The sequence below is a fragment of the Gymnogyps californianus genome, chromosome 2 (assembly GCF_018139145.2).
Source record: "Gymnogyps californianus isolate 813 chromosome 2, ASM1813914v2, whole genome shotgun sequence".
In the NCBI taxonomy this organism is placed as follows: Eukaryota; Metazoa; Chordata; class Aves; order Accipitriformes; family Cathartidae; genus Gymnogyps; species Gymnogyps californianus.
In genome coordinates, this window is record NC_059472.1 from 152,782,496 (window position 1) to 152,802,660 (window position 20,165).

Sequence of the window (20,165 nt, forward strand, 5' to 3'; positions counted from 1 at the left end):
ATCTGTTCACTAGTCTACTTGGTCTGCTTTTTGCTAAGGTTTATTGCTTTAGGTCAACACAATGGTTAAATATGCTTAACAACTAATGTACCAAATACTGGATTCGGAAAAGCAAAAATTTTAACCACAGTCTTGAAATGCAGACAGTTCTATGGCAAGACTGCAGTGGCCTTTTGTTTTGAACCTTGATAATTGCGATAATTGTGATAACAGTAATCACAGTGACAACAGAATTATTAGAATGAAAATTACACTTTAGACAAAGACTATGTATTTCCATAATTTGCTGAGAGTATATGCAGTCTTGCAAAAAGTCTAGTTTACGCTTCACTTTTTGTAAGTTAGTAGTCTTTCAGAATACAACATTAAGAAATAGGAAAAAAATGCTTAATCCTGCACAGACAGACATTGGGCTCTAGGTCACGATACAAAGTGCACAAAGTCAACAAGTCTTTTGACAGACTTAAATTGTGATTCAGAACCATAGAACAAGCAGAGACAAGCTGCTTTCAACCATATGGTACAGCGTCTTGTTCCAATCCAGGTTAGAGTCAAAGAAATAAAAAACACATTTCAAATGTATATTAAGTATAGGATGATCAGAATAAATTATATTCCTTTGGCCCTCAGCATGTTAGGGTTTTCAGAACAATATTATCACCTTTGAAATAACTCATTTTCTGTGTACCTCTTTCTGCTTTCTCTTTCAATTATCTGTGTGTGAACTACAACCTGATTTTGCTTTTACAAGTCTTTCTGATTCACCATTTCGGGGTTCTACCAAGTCCAAGCATCCACTGAGCAAATATTTATGATCTCTCAAACCTCTCCAGGAAGTTTCTGCATCTAGTACCTTTAGTTCTCACACATATAAAACCACAAATATTTTTAAAATGTTAAAAATAAAGTCTCCATGCTGTCCACTTATATTGAACATGATGCATCGCAAGTATAAGAGCAGAAGTCATATGGGAATTTCAGGACAAACAGTTTATCAATGCAAGAAGAAAAAAATCCGTAATGTGCAAAAACAATCAAATGAGAAGTGCATAGACTCTAATGACAATAATTATCCTGAATTTTTTGTAGTTTGGCTAATTAAAAACCACTAATGTCCCGTAGTGTATCTCTTCTGTGTTAGAAAGGCAAGCTTACACAATTTTTTCTTACTTTCTTCAAATTACTGCAAGGTGCAGTGTTAAAGATTAAATAATGCAATGTAATGTGTGGTAAGTACACTTACTGTTCAAATCTCCTATTCCGAAGGTCTCCATCGTTAATCCTGACAATACAATCATTCTCACGAAAAAGGTTTTCTTGTTCTGCTTTTCCACCCTTCTCCAATCGCTTTACCAGCAGCCCCAGGGTTCTGGAACATTAAGATTACAAATGATTACTGTTCGAACAACTTGCAGCATAGAAAATCCTACTGATTTAATATTTTATCATAATCACTATAGAAACTAAATTTTAAACCATCTTTACCTTGAAGTAGGATACCATAGTTTCAAACAATTTATAAGCATTACCTGAATTATTATCCCTTATCCATGAAACAAAAAGCCTAGGTGAATTAAGCATGTCATTTAAAAGTAAGAATGAACAGGCAGCGTGGTGATAGCACATCCATTCTTGCAAAAGGCCTAGATTTCTGAGCAGTAAAAGCTCCAAGAAGCACCACACATCTGAGAGCCGGCAACTTTTCTGCTGGTTAACTGAACAGGTTCAACTTAAAATCTGAATTTCTGAATTAGCAGAGAATACCACAGCCATCACTACTGCTCCTGTGCAAGTGAAACGTGGGGTCATCTCACGTAATAAGCAGCCTATAATGAAGGGATGGATAGAGGATTCAGGAACTTCACGTGAACCAAATGCTTTTATTTTTAAACCTTAACTTTTTTTACTAAACAGCAAAGAGAAAATTAAAAACTTAAATGCCATTTTTAATTCAGCATATTATCTTAAATTAATTGGTTCAGTAATGACTGAAGACAATTACCATTTGATAGCCTCTGTGCAATGAGCTGGTCACCTCTGTCTAGTGCTTATCCACAGTGTCAACTTAAGGACATTCTTAGAGAGAAAAGGTAAACAAATATTCAACCTGAAATTATGAAATGGATCCTAAAGAGTGGATATATATACCTGAACTCTAGGTCTGAAGAAGGATTCAATCTTCAGGATTATTCTTGCATCAACACTGCACTTGATTTTTTTTAAAGAAGATCAGCTTTACATTGAAATCCCATAGGATGTATCAGTGGGTCAAATTCACATCATCCAAGTCAACAGCAATACTTTTTTCAGAAGTCATTTCAAGGCATGATGTGAAAAATACTTGGTTGCATGGCAGGAATTGCAAGACCACATATGTCTTTTGGCACAAAACTTCCAGTGATCATAGCACTTTCACACATACCTCACAGTAAATGAGCAGTCAATGATGCTTAAAAGGACTCCTCATGCGCTCAAAAGTTATATATGCACTTGAGCACTTCATCAAATGGGTCAGAAAAACAAAATTAACTTTAACTTATTTCTTCCACTTTAAATTCTTCATTTACTAATTTATCATCAACATATGCAAATAAGATATTTCTTTTATGGAACAGTCATACGTTTTCTCCTACAAGGCAGGTGAAGGAGTAAGAGAAACGATCCTAGTAGTATTTCCATTTTGGAACCACCTAGAGACATTAAGATATGATGTTGAAAGGATCTATACATGTAAACAGACTGTGAGGAGAAAAACAACATAAAGCATTTTGACAACACAAATCATCAAATGAAGTTTGAGTCAGACATTAACATTTAAGTGATACTATTCTGTTTCCAACTGATACGGAGTATTTTGCAAACACCTAACGTACTGCACCTTTGACCCGTCCGGAGATCCCATCAGAGGCAAACCTTCTCCACCCTCATTTGGTTCCCGATGGACCGCTTGAGTGCAGTCACTGATGCTAACTGGGATTGGGCTTGACCTTAGCTCAGCTGCTGCAATTAACAATCTGTCTCTTTGCAATAACACTGGTGAGCGTCAGGACCAGAAAGATTCCATAAAGCTAAAGTATCATTTCTCTAGAATACATGCATTTCAGGGAAAGAAAAAAAAAAAAAAAAAAAAATCTTGAGAAACACAACCAATACTAGTGTGTACCTAGTCCTATCCCTCCCCATCCCAAGTCGATATTCTTTCGGTTTGGAAAGTTCCACCTTTTGTAGATTCCTTCCAACAATGCAGCACCTCCCATTAAAAAGGAAAATAAAAAAAAAACAAACCCAATTTTCCCAAATTTCCCAAAGCAAAAACAATTCTTCCATGGGTTTTTTTGTTTTCTGATCACCAAGGTAGTGAAACACCTCGTATTATCTAGATATTTTAGGTGGTTTTCTGTTTGCCTTTCCCACAATCCTCTAAGAGTTTGCATGACAAAAAATTCTAAAAGTCCACAACAGTCACACACTAACTTAATGACCACATTGTGCTCCATTTATTGTACTAAAATTTGCTGATAATTTTGAAGGTATGTTGTCACAGGAAGTAAAACAAAACAAATTTTAAAAATATTGATTCAATCCCTTTTTCCTTCTGTTGTCTAAAATAAGTTTTGAACACAGTCTCAGACTTTTAAAAATGATAAATAATTATAAAAATAAAATTTTATAGATTGTTTGTTGCAGAAACCACTAAAATAACAGTTATGAATGTTAATGATAAAAAGGAAAGACTTGCATGCCGTCACTACATTATTTTTATCAGACTTATAGTTTTGATACATATAAAACTGATGGTTAGAAAACAAGTTTGTGACTTTTTCACTTGTGAGTTGTTGAATTTCTCTGGGGAGACAATGTCTTTGAGCCCCAAAGTGAAATTACTGAACAGGATATCTCTAAATGGGGAAGAGGTAAGCAAGCAAATATAAAATCGGGAATGCTACATTTAAGAGAAAACCACCAAAATATTTGAGAGGGAGAGAAAAGAATCGTGTCTACTCTTCCTTTTCTTTCACTTCATGCCCAACAGCACTTTGATGCAGGTGTGCTCCTCTGTAATGCCCAGACAACTCAGCATCTGCATGTGCATGCAATGCTTGCATGCAAGCATACACAGTAACTGCAATATGTGTTTTGTTTATGTGGTTAAATATAAAAATTATCAAAATACCAATATGCTAAATATCAAAACATATTCTACACAAAGTACAACACTCCAAGTTAATACTATGCCAATACTCTCTACAAAATAATATGCTTATTTCATCCCAATGTCTCCACATACTTATGATTACAAAGTAATTGGTCTATCAATGGTTTTTCATAGCATTTTTCTTGAAAGGCTGCTTTCTACTGTTTCGCATTCTGCAGTTACATTCTTAATGCAACATGCATCTTTATGCATGGTTTGTCATTTCTTAATTTACCTCACCTAAGCTCTCAAATCTAGTAAAAATATTACTAATCCTAACCAACGGTAAAAAAAAAGTAACTCATAAGTAAACTACCAGTAAAAATTGCAAAGAATCTCATGAAACAAAGGCTACAAGTTCTACTAATGCAAGATTGCTCATCTCAGACACAACATATGGTGCTCATGAGGATTTTGCTTTTTAACAAATGTTAGAGCTAGGTTAACCAAGGCATATAAAGCTAAAGTCACTGAGAACAGATTCAAGGCTAGATGAACAGCCCGAGTCAAATTTGAAACCAGGATCCTCACAGTGCCTTTTAATTTATTTAATTTTTTTACATAAACACATGGGGCAAAAGGTCTCTTTAGACACAGTTCCAGAAACAATTTCCTGAATGCTGTTCTGCATAGCAGAGTAAACTCTTCTAGAACTTGCAGAAAATGTATGTTCCTGAAAATTTTAGTAACAAAAGCCTATCAATTTCCTACAGTATTTCTTCAGCATATTATGGTTAGATGTAAGAATATGACTCTAAAAAAAGGCATTATGGGAATTCATGTTTGTTGTTGCAGTAACTGGAGATAAACAGAGTAGACCTGATATTGCAAATATGCAATAACCTAAAAACTAATTGGATTTTTCTTCCCCTGCCATATGCCACCACCATTAATCCTGATAAGTGGAGATGTAGCTCTACTACAGTTTCAACATTACGTTTCCTACATTAGGAAAACATAAATTTTTAAAGCCTGTAAACTAATCTAGTATAAAATACAAAAGTCAGTATATATGTTTGTTTAAACACAACCATGTAGCATACAAATATATGGGTGCATTTGAATTTGCTTAATCTTGTCCAGTTAAAGTAATTCAACATGTTTTCTAACATAAATTCTTCCTTTATAAATGTTTTAAACTATAACTTCTTCAAGATGAGATTAAATATTGTGTGAACCTCTGCAAAACACTCTGCAAGTCTACAACCCTGTGGAAATGATAATTATAAATGGAAATTTGGTACCTGCACTGTTTTAGACTAACGTTAGCTGACATGGGGACAGAACGGAAACAGTATCAAAGCACAGAGCTCAATCTTTGTATTTGTTTTAAATACCTAACTGGGAATGTAAACAGTTTAGATTATATTAGCATTTGCACCACTGTATTTCCACAAGGTTCATTACTCTAATTATACAATTAAAATAAACTCAGCTACATGTGTTAACATTTCAGTTCTCAGTATAAATTACAACCAATGATAAAACTAGAAATAAGCAGCAAATGTTTTATTGACATCTAAATTGCCTGAGTTAGTCTGGGTAGTTCTTTGAAATTGTGAACTCCCCACATGCCATCTGTATGGAAATGATGATAATTTGTCTTAATAAAAACTGACAGTGTAAATACTATAAGAGTAATAAAAATATTACATTGAGCATCTAGAATATGATTTGGCCATCACCGCCCATTGTACATACACACTGAAGTTATTTACCTATTACCTGCAAGCTAACTGTAATATAATCAAATCAGACAGAACAGAAAATAACCAATTTAGATGTTTATGTAAAGTCACTAAACATGAAAAGGCAAAAACTAGATTAAGGGGCAAAAATAAGGATTGATTGAAAAGTCGATGTGTAGCGGTTCCACGCAATGAAAGATCTCCAAGAAGTTCTACAGGAACATAAACACGGTATAAATTTCCTGTTGGAGGTCAGAGTAGGCAAATCAGCTTGTTTGTTCAAGTTAAATTATCGTGGCTGATCAATGCTAAATTGGACATAAACTCCTTTGCACAACATTGACGTCACGGTGCTACTGCGGAGGCATTAAAATAACTTTATCAGCTTTCATGCCTGAAGTCCAGAACCAATTTCCAATCTTTGGTAACTACTCCTCAGCTTTTTAGCTTGAATAATACTTCACATTAAGTTTATATAACTTTTTAAAGGCTGAGATCAGACAAAGAAAGCCTTGAATTCAGCTAAAAGAGTGAGGGAACGGTACATTCACACCACAGGGAATCTTTTCCCAATGCATATGTTTTTGAAAACCATGGCTACCTTTGAGACTTAAAAGGTTGGAAATGCAGGAGAGGAATAAATGGAGATGCAGATAACATACCTCCTAGACGATCAAACAGAGTACTATCGTTAGAGAGGCACCTTGAAGGCGGTATTAAGGACTCTCAGTATAGACAATGGCCATTACATATTACTTTAGTTTTCTTTGTATCTTGAGTAAAAGACTAAAACTTTTACAGTGAAATATGAAGTGATTTATAAACTCTAGAAAATGAAGGGCACTCCCACTAAAAGAAAAAAAAAAAAAAAAAACAAACCGAACTACAGAACAGAAAAACATATACACGATTTTCCAGTATGGGGATTGTGTATACATCAATTCCTACCTTCATTTGAGGTTTTTCATTTTTTTAATAAAATCTGTTACATTTGTCATTTAAACTGACAAAAAGCAATAAAATTCAGTCTCTTATTTTTCCCATTCTTCTGAGACTTCCTTAATATTTTTAAGACATTTAGGATATATAACATAACAACACAGATTAAATATTTTTAGCTGCCAGGTTTTAGCTGTACAGTTTATCATGGATTTTGTGGCATGCTTCAATAGGAAGAACAGCTGGCAGAGCCCTACGTACTGCTCTGCATCAAAGTAACGTGTCTAATACTTATTAATGGATGTTCTTTACGGGGTTTTCAGATGAATATCCAAATCCTCTTCTGCTCTATTTTACTAAGTAGACTTCACAGTAGTCTTGGGACTATGAGACTATAACTTCCATATAATTATTCAGAGAGATTTCTGATGTTATCTCATATATTCCTTGTGTCAGTTGAAGCTCCTTCCAAACACAGACATGGCAGGATTTCGGAAGAGCGGCTAGGGTATAGAGCTTGAGAAGATTTCTAAGACTCTTAAAAGTAGAGGCCATATAACGGTAAATTATGCTATAATTACTATTAAGCTTGCAGAGGAGAACTCAATGTAACCCCATTTATTCACTAACATAACACATAACATCCCCATCAAATGCTATTCTTAAGGGAGTGAGTGCTTGCTCTCCTCTCTGAGCACCTAGTAAGAAGGAAGGATTGGTGCTAAAGGCAATTTTGCACAGATTTAGAATTTTCTTTCCTTTTATGCTTTCTCATTCATTTCATCTTTGCTCTCCTCTTATCTAAAAATTTTCCTGTTCACTTTCTGTTCTGTCCTTCTTTCTGCTTTCATTTTCATGCCTCCTATTCCACTTAGCACTGCATCTATCCCATTGCAAAAATGCGCAAGCAGGTTTTGCAAACAAAACTTCTATCTTGAAAAACTTCACAACCATAAGGTGACGAATATGTATACCCCTCCTCCCTTTTGATAAGGTGAACAAACTCTTGTTATCCAAAGCATATGATCAGAAAGGCCAGTAAAGGACTGATAAACTTCTAGAGATAAAAACAGAAGGATAATAAGAAAATATATCCATAGAAGAAAAGTTTGACCATGTCTATCCAAATCAATAGTACTTTTCCCATAGAATTACGAAGAGGTGTTTGGTTTTTTTTTTCATTAAAAAAAAAAGTCTCAGTTTTACTAGGAACAGAAATAATTAGTAGCATCTATATAGACGAGGCAGAGATCTTTACAGATTTTGTTCAAGATCAAAAGCCAATATTGAAGACAGATTCTTACTCCAAACCCAAACCCTCAAAAGACCATGAAAAAGTCAAATATTTCCTCTATATAAATAAAGGACATAGTTATGACATAACTTTTAGAGGTTTGGGGCGTTTGCTTTGGGTGACAGGGAGTTTTTTGGTGGGAGAAGGCCCCTGCATATTGCATAGGGGAAAAAAGGGAGAATTGCATTAGTATGTTTTTACACTTTCTCACTTTTTAAAATTATTGATTTAACAACCATTGCCTATTGAGCAACATTGTCAAAAGCAAAAGGAAGTAACTGGAAGAAAAATAATTGAAAACACAGCATGACTGGAATTGAACACCAAGCAAATATAAAACAATGATGGGCCAATGGACTAAGCTATATGATACATCAGATCTTTTCTTTTTGGACATCCCTCAAAGTCTTTACTGAGTCCTGTGTTTGGTTTTGTATGTTTAGCTTTCTACTGAGCAGATCCTCTGCTCAAGTAAGCTAGTTCACTGTAGCACGGAGCATTATGCTTTGCAGCCAGAGGAGGAACAAAGAGCAGCCATGTGCTAGACTGAGAAACTAGTAGGCAGAAGAGGATCCCTGCCAAGCATCTGCTCTCCCTCTGAATCTAGCAAAAGAAGAACCAAGTGTATATTATCTTAACTGCTCAAAAGAGCTGGGGGACCAGGAGGGAAAAAAAAAAAAAAAACAAAAAAACCCAAACGAAAAAGAAACCAAAAACCCCCACCAAGTGCTCCAAAACTGAAGCCGGGTGCATTCCTTTCCTTGCCCACACTGCAGGCTGCAGGCAGCTGGAGAAAATGTTTTTGTTCTCACTGAAAGCACACAGAGGTGTGGGCACAGCTGACAGTAAAGCAGCAGTACAACACAAGTGCTTATAATCAATACCAAGCAATGAACTCTACTCTTCTTCCACTACAACGCAGAGAGCATGGGAGAAATGTTTTCGAAATATCCGAGGTCCTCTCCATCTCTGCTCCTCCACACTTTCAAGACATGGACCCAAGTATCTCCCCTCTCCAGCAGATTATTTTGAGAGGGTTTGAAAAAACTCAGACAGCAATTGCACGTACCATCCATTTTTCAATGAGGGGAATTCTAGTAATATGAAGAAAAAGTAGATAAATTTTAATATAAAAATTCTTTCCCTTGTAACAGAATTCGATTTTCAAGTATCTCCTGATTCTAAACATCTACATTTAAAATTGGCTTTCCTGTAATAAAACTTTATCATATAATCCCAAACTCAGGACAAAAAAAAGAGTTCAAAGTCCTTCGTAGCTCTTGACATAGCTAGCATGCTTAAAAAAAAAGTGAGATATTTTATTTCTGTGTTTACGGCTTTTTCATTTTACATACTCTCATCATGTACAAACAGTTTAAGCTTCGCCTCAGACTTGACAACCACATTAAGATCCTGGAAATGAATTTTACTTGAGTTAAAATTCTTATTTAAAATGTCAAAATACACATTTCTAACATCAATTTTATTAAACAAGTACTTAGTAGGCAGCCAACATTCTTAAACTGGTCTTTTTCTTGGCCTACACACTGTCTAAATCCCGGATAACTGTATGAACATTTCAACCATTTCCAACTTTATGGGATTTACTTCTGGGTTTATGTTTGAAGTATCATTCACTCATGCCCTTTCCATCCCCACACTGAATTTACTAAATTTCAGATTATGAAGAGAAGAATTTACCACTTTACCGAATTTTGTTCTTGATACTTGTAGTCGTCAGAAAAAGTAGCCTTAAATTAAAGTAAATTACATTTTCTCATAATACATGTCAGTATGGCTACGAAAGCATTGGGTTTAAAGTGACAACTGCAAATAAAGCTCTTATACTGTGTTCGAAATCCTGTGAAGGTACAGAAAAATAGATTTATCATTTCTGAAAAGAGGATATTAATATTTGAGATATATATATGTATAGCAAGCTAGTTTTGCTCTTAATTACTAAACTGAAATTGTTGCTGGGTCAACAGACATGTGAGAACATAACACCCCTTCATGTGTAATCAAAGATTACTTTTTAAAATATGTATTTGTTCCCCTTTTCCTTAAAGAGGGAAAATACAGCATATACTTAGAATATGCATCACCAAAATAAAATTTGCATATATTCCTGAAGAACTATCATTTTTTAACATACTTAAAAGCTTCAAATCCACCACTAATTACTACAAAAGTTAAGCTATTTTTCTGAGATGATGTTAATGACCCTAAATGCTAAAACTCTACTTTAGCAAAGTAAGCATTAGAGATGATGCATTCTGTTTACTAATATAATCCCCCACATTATATTTTTTAATGTAAAGGACTTTCTTTACACTTTTTTTTGTAAACAATCCAACTTCAGGAGTTCCAGCCTGTCATATAATAAAATAGGTTCACCTTTCCCAAAACCAGAATGTTCAACTGGTTTTGCTATTTCATTTTAACCCCAACAGATGGGACAACACTAAATATTGAAAGCGTGATGATTGTTTTCTGTTCCACTCTTACCAAGCTCAGGCGTAGGACACCTCTGGTTCAGACTCTTGCTGTTATTTGGGAACTTGGGGCTCTAAACAGTCAGCAAGGAAATGTTGCATAAATATCTACCTGAATTATAGCAGCAGATTATAATTTTTAAGAGTCCAAAAGGAAAGGTCTTTTTACTTCAATTTCCCGTGAGATTACAACAGAACCTCTATTAAAACCCCATAGGTCTAACTCCTTTTAAGCAGAGCCTTTCCATTAGAGTCCATTCCAAGCATAGAGTCAGTAAACCTGCATTTCTTCCTTTCTTAATCAGTGAGACTGCCTTTTGAAAGACATACAATATTCAACAGAAGGCAAAGGCACATAATACAAAAATTAACACAACTAAGATAAAACACAGCAAGTTACAGTTCAATTAAAATCCTACACGATACGTTACCTTCCGCCTCGGGCACTGAAAGGCACTACATGGATTCCCAAAGGCCCGCCGTCATTGGAGACTTCTACGAGCTTTACCATATCACTGTGAGACAATGACGAATGAGGGAATATGAACATGTATCGTGAAGGAACCAAAAAACCCCACACAAACATACAAAGAAAAACAAAACCATTCCAGAAATCAAGTCATGGTGATGAAAGCATTGTTGAATGCTACGTACCTGAAGATTAATCTGATGGCATGAAAGGAGATCAATCATCAAAAACAGTTCAATTAATAAAACAAACAAAAATCAAAGAAATTTTCTGTAAACTTAGTTTGCTACATAAAAATAGGTATCATCATCATCACATGCATATTGTTTTATTTCTTCCTTATTCTAAAGTTAAATTTAAGTTAACTGTTTGGACCATTAAGCAGAAATACCTTAAATACCACATACAATTTTTCCTCAGAAGCCTAAAAGCTGATCATAGCACTAGCATGCTTTATTTTTTTATCTTAGAGAAAGTCTACTCTAAGCCTTAACATTAGCTTTCACATAGCTAGCTCTTAATCAAATGAGAATTATTAAATTTTTAATTGGTTATATTCTTCTCGTTTTAAAACACATTAATTTGTTTTATCGTAATTCCTAAAGAAATCCCTAAAGAAACGAAAAAAGTGAAAGAGGAAAGTACAGGTTCAGAAAGAGACATGCAAAAATTCTAGAAATAGATTTGGACCAAATCTACTGATGCGTTTGAAACATGCCCACATCTGGAAAGGTGCAATATAGCCCATAAACCATAAAGAGTTATAAATACCCAAATGAGAAAATAATACACGAAGGCCAAACCTCTCAGTAAATCTAGAAGTGAGAGATCTGAACAAAAGCCACAATCTAAATTTGTGGCTTATGCCTCTCTCCAGTACTACATACTTTTTCCATATTTCCTGGCACTACATATATATACACAGATCTTTGAGAAGCTTGTTTCTCATAAGCATACAAATCAAATTTAATCTAGAAATGGAGCAAAGAGCAAGACCAATGCCCTATGACAGCAGTAAAAGATTTTCTACTTCCTTCAATAAGCTCTTGATCATATGGTGGCCCATCAGAAAAGCTTGCAGCGCTTAATCTGGAGTTTGAGAATAACCAGACCACATATTGTTAGGAAGTCAACAAAAATCCCGCGTTACAGTTTGTTTTCTATTTCTTCCATATTAAATTTTTTAAATATATTTTTAAGGTAGCCTTTACATTTGTTGTATGCCTCAATTCGTGTCTGATTTTTTTAACTCGTTTCTTAAACAACACAAATGGAAGGTCTCTATCCCTGTCACCACTGTTTAGCTCAAGAAAGTATTGCAACAACAGGAGAGTGGAAGGACATCAGCCAAAAAAGCGTTATTCTTCAGACCTGGTCCAATGTTTTATGACTGACAGCATTACAGCATTTGGTAATGTTCCCTGTCCCAGCTTCTGTATAGGCTAACTTCATTTCATTCTCACTGTACGTTAAGGCTAAGTTTTCATTAACTAGTGTACAAAGCATCTCACGGGAATCAAGCAACACCTTTCACCTTCAAAAGGTACTCTAAAAGACATCTTTTGCTATTGGTATGCCTACGGCCCCCTATGATCAACTTTTTTCTGACTTTCCTATTAGCTTAAAAGAAAATTGAGGGCTGAGGAAGAGAACAAGTGAAAATCAGTGTGATTCACCTGGAACTGTCATAAGTGGAAACACAGCTTAAATAAAAAAAGGCAGTTTTCATATCCAGCCTACACTGCTTAACTTGTTCTATTGCTTGAGTCAGTAACCTACCTTTTTTCCAAAATACACATTTAAGGTCTAGGCACTCATTTTTTTTTATACTTTTTCTTCAAAGAAATCCATCCCAAATTCAAATGTTAAACTCCGTAAAACAGAAAACAAAAGGAAATGATCCCTTATTAAAAGAGATTGTTTCAGTTTTGCTTCCTGATTTTCTCAGAAGTTTGGGCCAACTACTTCAAACAAACATACAAAGAAGTACGATATCAAAACAGAAAAGAATGAAGTAGCATATGATGAAAAGTCAGTAAGTTACTTAAAAGCAACACCAAGAAGCATCAAATTTGATAGAAGTTCTGCAAACTCTATTTAGCAAACAGCATTTGGAATTTACAGTGTAACAGATTTTGTAAATGCAACAGAGTAAAACTCAGCATGTATTGCCTAATAGATGTCACCATGATCTTTATCTAACATTTGAACCCTCTGCACCTGAATCATAATTTAATTCAGAAATAATAGGAGCAGAAGATTTATTTTTATTTAAAATTTAAGTTTAATCAATTTAAAAGGTTTAATTTAAGGGTAGAAGGGATATTTTCTCAGTAATTCCATAGTGAGGTATGGATCAGCTCTTTGCAATGAAATGCAAAAGGTCAAGCTTGCTGTATCTCGTGATGAAATAAAATATCCTTTACTGATTTTTTTTTTTTTAAATTAGGAAGAGCTTCCCAGTCCTAAACAACATCAGTTTTGATCCATTCACAAAGTATGAGGTTTTTGGCCACACAACTTATGTGACCCCCACGCACATCTTCCCAGCAGACTGTGAACTGGTGACAGGAATTAAGATTTTCCCCTTTGAAATTCTTGCCTGTTAATCTATTTGTGCTAGCACTGACCCTATTCCTTCTGTCAAGTCTTCAGAGTTCCATCAAATAAGCATCTTCTTTGAGGCAGAAAATCTACTGTAGCATCAGCACTTATAAATGTCAAGTTTCCAATGCTCATCTTTAACACGGGCTTTTTAAACTGTTTAAAATCTGCTTTAAAAAGGTCCATGAAGCAAATTGTTTAAAACCAAAATGACACATGACCTAAAAAAGACGGCTCCACTTTCTTAAGAGCAGTATCACTCATATTATTCTGAGTTTTTTGCTAGTCTATGTTAAGTCTCAAGACTCATTGTTAAAACAATGCGTTCTGCTAGTAACTTACTCCAGGGAAAAATTGGTAGCATTCTCCAAACCAGTGTCTGCATGTCCAACAGGCTCAACTCTGCTGTTGTCCTCCTCTGTTTGATCTTCATCCTAGATATTAAAAAAAAAGAAAAAAAAAATCATTTAAACCTAGGTTTAATAAGTTAACTCATTTTAATAATACCATTTTACCATTTTTAGATTATTGGGGTTACCACACGTGCAGTGGAAATGTGTGCTTCCACAACTACAAAAATCTTTTCTGTTGCTGTCTGAAATGGTTGTAAATTGTTTTTCATCACTTTATGCGTTTTTGTAAGGACATTTATATTTTATTCAGTTTTATAGCATAATTTTACTACAGTTATAAAAGCAATGCTACAGAAGCTATCACAGCCAGCATTTTTTTAAAAGGTAGACAAGTAAAAGCACAAAATCAGCTGATGGTCAGCAGTGTTTGGGCAAACTCCTTCCAAGCTCTCTCTGGGCAGGTTACTGGGGACTCAACTGAACACACAAGGCAGCTCGCTGAGGCTCATTTGCAAAGAGTTAAAAACAGTATAAGAAAATGCAGCTTGTATAATTCCATAAAATACCAAGATCTCTTTAAACATATTAGCACAGGCCTTTATTAATAGCATGCCAGAAAAGGCTGACATCAAAGAGTTACGTGAGGCTCTAATGCTAATCAATTGATTTTATTTTTAATTCGACTTTCCAAAAAGTATATACATTATTCACAAAACGTATAATTTTAATGTCAAAGTTGTGAATGCTGTACTTTCAAATTTAGATCAAGGTAATTCAAGGACTACCAGTAAGAAGATCTAAAACCATTCTTGTACCTGTGTTACTCATTAGAAGCTTATGCTTTTAATTACCCTGTGTGACCAAACAGAAAATATTACAAAGTATGAACAGTAGGTTTCAAACACGGACTTAGATTCTAGAGCAGAGCCATCAGGTCAGTAAAATAATAAGTGATAGGTTATGAGTTTAGCACACAGAGTCAGACAACATATTAAATTATTGAAGAGATATTAAAGGCAGGCAGAAGCAGTTGGTAATGTCCAATTGACATTTCCACTGAGAATCTGCAAAAGCAGGAGGCTGGATACATCAAGCTTCCATGGGCTGTAGATACGCCTCGTGCATCCTGGATAGCAGCGCGCTGCGTGAAGCCAAGCTACTTGAAGATTGATGATCCTGTGTTTTGAGAGGCTTTAATATGCACTTCTTCGTCATCTATCTCTGTTAAGCGCTAGGCAAGTAATACATTTCAAAGGTTAACCAGTATCTTGAACCTGCCTAGAACTGCATTATGAATGTAAACAAGAATTCAAAATAAAATATTTTCCATATAGTAAAAGTTGCTTATAAACCCAATATAAAGGATAATCCATATAATTCATAAATATGACATAAGCTAGTGTTTACATTTCTGTATTTACTGATTTCAGCTGAAGTTGTATATATACCACTACATAAAGTTTAAAAATAAATAAATATACAAATCTCCATGACAATTCTGAAGTTACATGCAAAAAGATATTTATAGGAAAATCAGAACATTTGGAGTTGTTTCACGTTAAAAAGAAGCGTTCCACCTTGTTTCATACAGCATCTTGCAGATCACTGTTGCCATGGGTTTCTTGTTTTGAAGTTAGAGACACTGGTGATTGTAGAAAACTACATAAGTATTTATATTGCACTGAAGCTATTATCTGCAAGTCTAAAATGAGAGTTGCTGATGAAACACCATTTTGAATCTCACCTATGATAAAAGGTCATCACAAATGAATGTGACTTTGTTAATACAATGTTTTTGGCAACTTTCCATGTGTGGTCTTTTCAAGCAAACATACGATAAGTATAAACACATGTAAGAAGAGACTGAAATAACATCCTACCTATTAGTAGATACACCTCTGCTAACAAATAAAAGTCTGGCTTTATGCTGTGTCTTTTTAGCAGACATCTATATAGGTACAATGTAAGGATCATTCATCTAGTACCACTTGGGTCCTACACTTTACCATCTTTCAGCCCCACAAGTTTTTCCCCTTGACTAGTTTAAAGTTAGTCTGTAAACAAAACTCCCCTTGCCCCACTCGATCTTTGCAGCTGTCCTTCAGACTTGCTCTTGATAGACTCACTTTCAGTGCCCTCCTGGGATACAGTCCGCCATGCAAGACTCGAGCTAAATCCTTGTGGAAATCCTTCTTTCCACCACTTCCTAGCCCTGACAGTATCTTTGCTCTTGTTCCCGGAGCCTCCTAACGTCAGCTCACACTTAAGCCTCTCCACTTGTTGCACATCCCGTTTTCCTTCTTTCTGTCCCACCTGGTGGTCCAGAGGTTTGTTCTGCCAAGGGAAGGAGCATCCCCCTGCCTGACCCTGAGCGCAGCCAGGACAAAGGCAACAGCCAACTCACCTGCCTCCTGCCTATACCGTATCTTTTAATATTAGGATATAACACAACAGAAACTGCAAACCAAAAGCTACGTAAAACAGATGCTATCTGGCACCATCGCATCTACTTTTTGTGCCTTTTGTATCAAGAATTATAAACACAGCAAGTTTTGGAACCAGACTCACTGTCAGTTATCCAAGCAATTACGAAACAGCAGCTCCCACACGCCTCTGTCTGGCTTTTTCCCGGACAGCAGACAGATCTGTATCAAAAACATGCATGTGCCTGTAAATAGGTGCTTAGAGGAGGAATCACAACCCTAACGAAAGCACTCCTGCCATAATCAACAGATGTATGATGTATCCTTTTAAAAATCTTTAATATTACAGTAATCAGGCTCTCTTTTCTTCTCAAAATAACACAGATTTTGATTTACATTGAAGTGAACGGAGAAAAAAATTGGACACCTGCAGAGGGATTTGACTTAAAATTCTGATTTACTAAGAACAGTAACTAGCTGTGAAAATCTCTGCATCAAGCAATTATTTCTTTATTTGGAAAGTAGCTTTCTTCTGAAAGGCAAATTCCACCTGGATGTGCTATCATGAGGTAAAACAAGGAAAAGGACATTTAGAAGAGCAAGAAAGTTTCCGAGAACCCAGACATATATTATTGCAGATATTTCTCAGAAATAACTGATTTGAGCAAACACCCAAACTTGTAAGGTTTCTTTTCTCTCTGTAAAAACACTGATTCCTGCTATATCAAAAGATACAGCTTTTAATGTACAGCCACTAAAGACAGATTTTTTTTTTTTTTCCAAAATTGAAATAGAGTAATTAAAAGATCATTTCATTTTTATAGCACAGAGGAAAATTTAAAGCACCTCTTCCAATGTGCTTCTACACATCCTGATGTGTTCAGTGTAAAATTCCCCCAATTCCCTTTTGCTGAGATGACTCAGCCAGGGCTTCTCACCCGGGCCTCACTGTGCCACCAGACACGGATGTAACTTTCCATAAAGCATCAATGCCATCTGTCATGTATTTAGGCTACTAATATGGAGATTATACAATATAATGACAACTTTGAACAATGGCATCAAACAGAAAGGAAACTTCTTGAAATGTGTTTTAGTTAGTTTAAGAGAATTAGGGATTTCAAAGAGTTATTCTTACTTTTAAATGGACCTGTACAAAATTCCTATGTCTTGTATGAATCAAGTTTGTGCACAGGTACAGAGTAGCAGGTTCTTGCAAAAATTAAAAAAAAAAAAATTGCCATTGTTCTAAAAATAAAAAAAATTATTGTTCTAAGTTCTGTAATAACATTAGAACAACCCAAAAACTGAAAAATTATCTCAACTGCTCAAAATGGACTATTAGTGCTAGCAGTTCTGCCTATCAGAAGGTCCATTTCACAGTTCACCTGCACAGCGTTAATGAACTATATATGAAAAGTTGCCAATTTGTTTTGTATTTTTGAAGAAAATTTCCCTATTACCTCTTAGGATTACAAAATCCTCAGAGTTAAGAAATGTTAGCAGTACACTTGCCAACAAAACCTTATTCAATATATATGAACCCAAAAAGTCCCTTTAATTACATTTTCTCAGATTATTTCTGAGTGAAGACTACCTTGTGTCATTTCCAAAGCTCAAAACCAGCCATGCCTTCCCTATCTTACTGGACATTTTATCTTTCATTACCGAAATATCAGCTCCTGCCTCTGATTAATCCACAATTACTACCAGTCACTGCTTCGTCTTCAAAGCAGCACTTTCCCACTCCTCTCTGCTGTTCAATACACTTCTGATGAACTCTCCAAAAACATAAGCAGAACTTCTTCACATTCCCTCATCTTTTGACGATTACCTGCAGAAAACTCAATAGCAGCCAGGGAGTCTGAATAAAGTTAGCGTAGTCACTTAAATTCCTACACATTTCATTTGTGCAGTCTTTATTTCTAGGTGCCTGGTCTGAGAAAGTGCTGATTCAGCCAGACACAATGGGAAATGGGCTCCCAAGGCATGTAAGCGTTATGTATAAATTCATCTTCTCTGAACACTTAATCCCATCTCTCAAATTCAGTAGCAACATCTCCATTCTACCAATAGCTGAAAAAAATGGGAGTAAAGGTGTTTGGCTTGGGTGGTTTTTTTTCAGTTCAGAAGGATATAATAATTATTTCATTACTGTTCAGAAAGTGGTTTTGTATTTTAGTGATAATGGTTGTATGAAAGAGAGTAACTCTGCTTTCAAATGACTTGAACACTCCACGGCAAGGTCTGCTACACTGACCAACACAAGAGAAAAAAATCTGAGTGGTCACTTATTGTGTAAACAGCAACTATCTTGTGCACTGAGTAAATCCAAATTAACATTAAAGAAAGGGAAGCTGTAAGTAAAGTTTATCGTAACACATGTGCACATGAAGCTGTGCTAAGGTTTCACCATCGACCTCCCTTCTGCACGTTTTCCTTGTTCGCTTCTGCAACTCGCAGTGTTAAATTCATTCCTCTTGTGTCTCTACCTGCACCTCCAACACCAGCTACAAGCTCCCTCTCCCAAACCTGCGCCTTCCTGCCCTGACTTTGCTGTTAACTTATACTCAATTTAGAGAGCTTAATCCTCTACCTTGTCTGAGTGACGGGAAGGGGACTATGGGAAGCCAAGACAGCCAGGGTACCAGTGCTTGGCATCCGTGCCGGGCCCCATCCCACAGCAAGCACAAGCCAGCATTGCAGCCGGCTCAGCCCCACTGCAGAGCTCTCACTTGGGAAAGCACTCTCAACCACTCCGCAATTTAACTTATTCAGTAAAAAGAGAAAGTCTGGGAAATTTAGCTGTAAATCGTACTAAATCTGTTCGCATTGTACACAAACCAAATTTTTTTCTGACTTGTGAAGTTGTTAACTGAACAAGAGATCCAGCCTCAGCAGAAAGACGGGCTGACACGGGTACACAAGAGCTATACGAAGGAACCGTCTTTTAAAACATAATTAAACCTGTTTTGTATTTTTACTAGTCTGCAGAGTAACTGCAGCAAACTATTTTCGCACGGGGTGGATGTTCTTATTATACAACACTTTCAGCATCTTTACTAGCATTAGCAACAGAAAGCAGGGTCTTGAAATGGCAAGCAATTGCAACATCATGGTAAACAGGCAGTGCTACCAGTGTGAGCAACATATGATAAATATATCAGATGTACACCCCTCTGCAAATAAAAGCCTGTCAATACACAGCCTCTGTGTTTTGAAAGAAGAATTCAAGCTTGTTTGTTTTCTAGCATTTCAATTTTTTAAGTTTTAGTGTAGTGAGTGAAAGTACTGTAAATACCAAACAGAAAGGAACAGTATATAATGTCCAACAGGTACTTTAAATTTTACTATAGAGAAGGACACATTATCAATAACAAAAAGCTCCTGAAAGACTGCATACCAGTATTTTTTTCCCCAGCTGGGACACAACAAGCTTCTGTTATTAAAATATGCCCTTTACTTCATCTTTTCCCTTTTATTCTCTTTCACTTCTCTGTAATGATTATGGAAGAGACTGTATTTGCTATTAGTCTCCTGGCAGCCGTGTTTTATAAATGTTTGTTTGGTCCTTGCAACATAAAGTAGGTTCTCTCTCTGTATGATCAGACTTGATAGGAAACAGCTCCCAAGGGACCTATTTTCCTGTGTCTTAACTAGCACAAATATACCAGCATCAGGCTTTTGTGCTAATGTTCTCACTTC

At 35.7% G+C, this 20,165-nt stretch overlaps 1 protein-coding gene across 15 annotated transcripts in view; it reads right to left on the bottom strand.

The window, feature by feature from the left end:
* The window catches only part of PARD3 (par-3 family cell polarity regulator), a 462,214-nt gene that overhangs the window by 212,246 nt on the left and 229,803 nt on the right, over window positions 1–20,165 (bottom strand). For all 15 annotated transcript variants that reach the window (XM_050915860.1, XM_050915861.1, XM_050915856.1 and 12 more), the window contains 3 exons: window positions 14,027–14,118; window positions 11,043–11,126; window positions 1,244–1,369 (listed from right to left, as the gene is read on the bottom strand). In XM_050915860.1, the coding sequence (XP_050771817.1) occupies window positions 1,244–1,369; window positions 11,043–11,126; window positions 14,027–14,118 (302 nt within the window). The remainder of the gene's footprint in view (window positions 1–1,243; window positions 1,370–11,042; window positions 11,127–14,026; window positions 14,119–20,165) is intronic.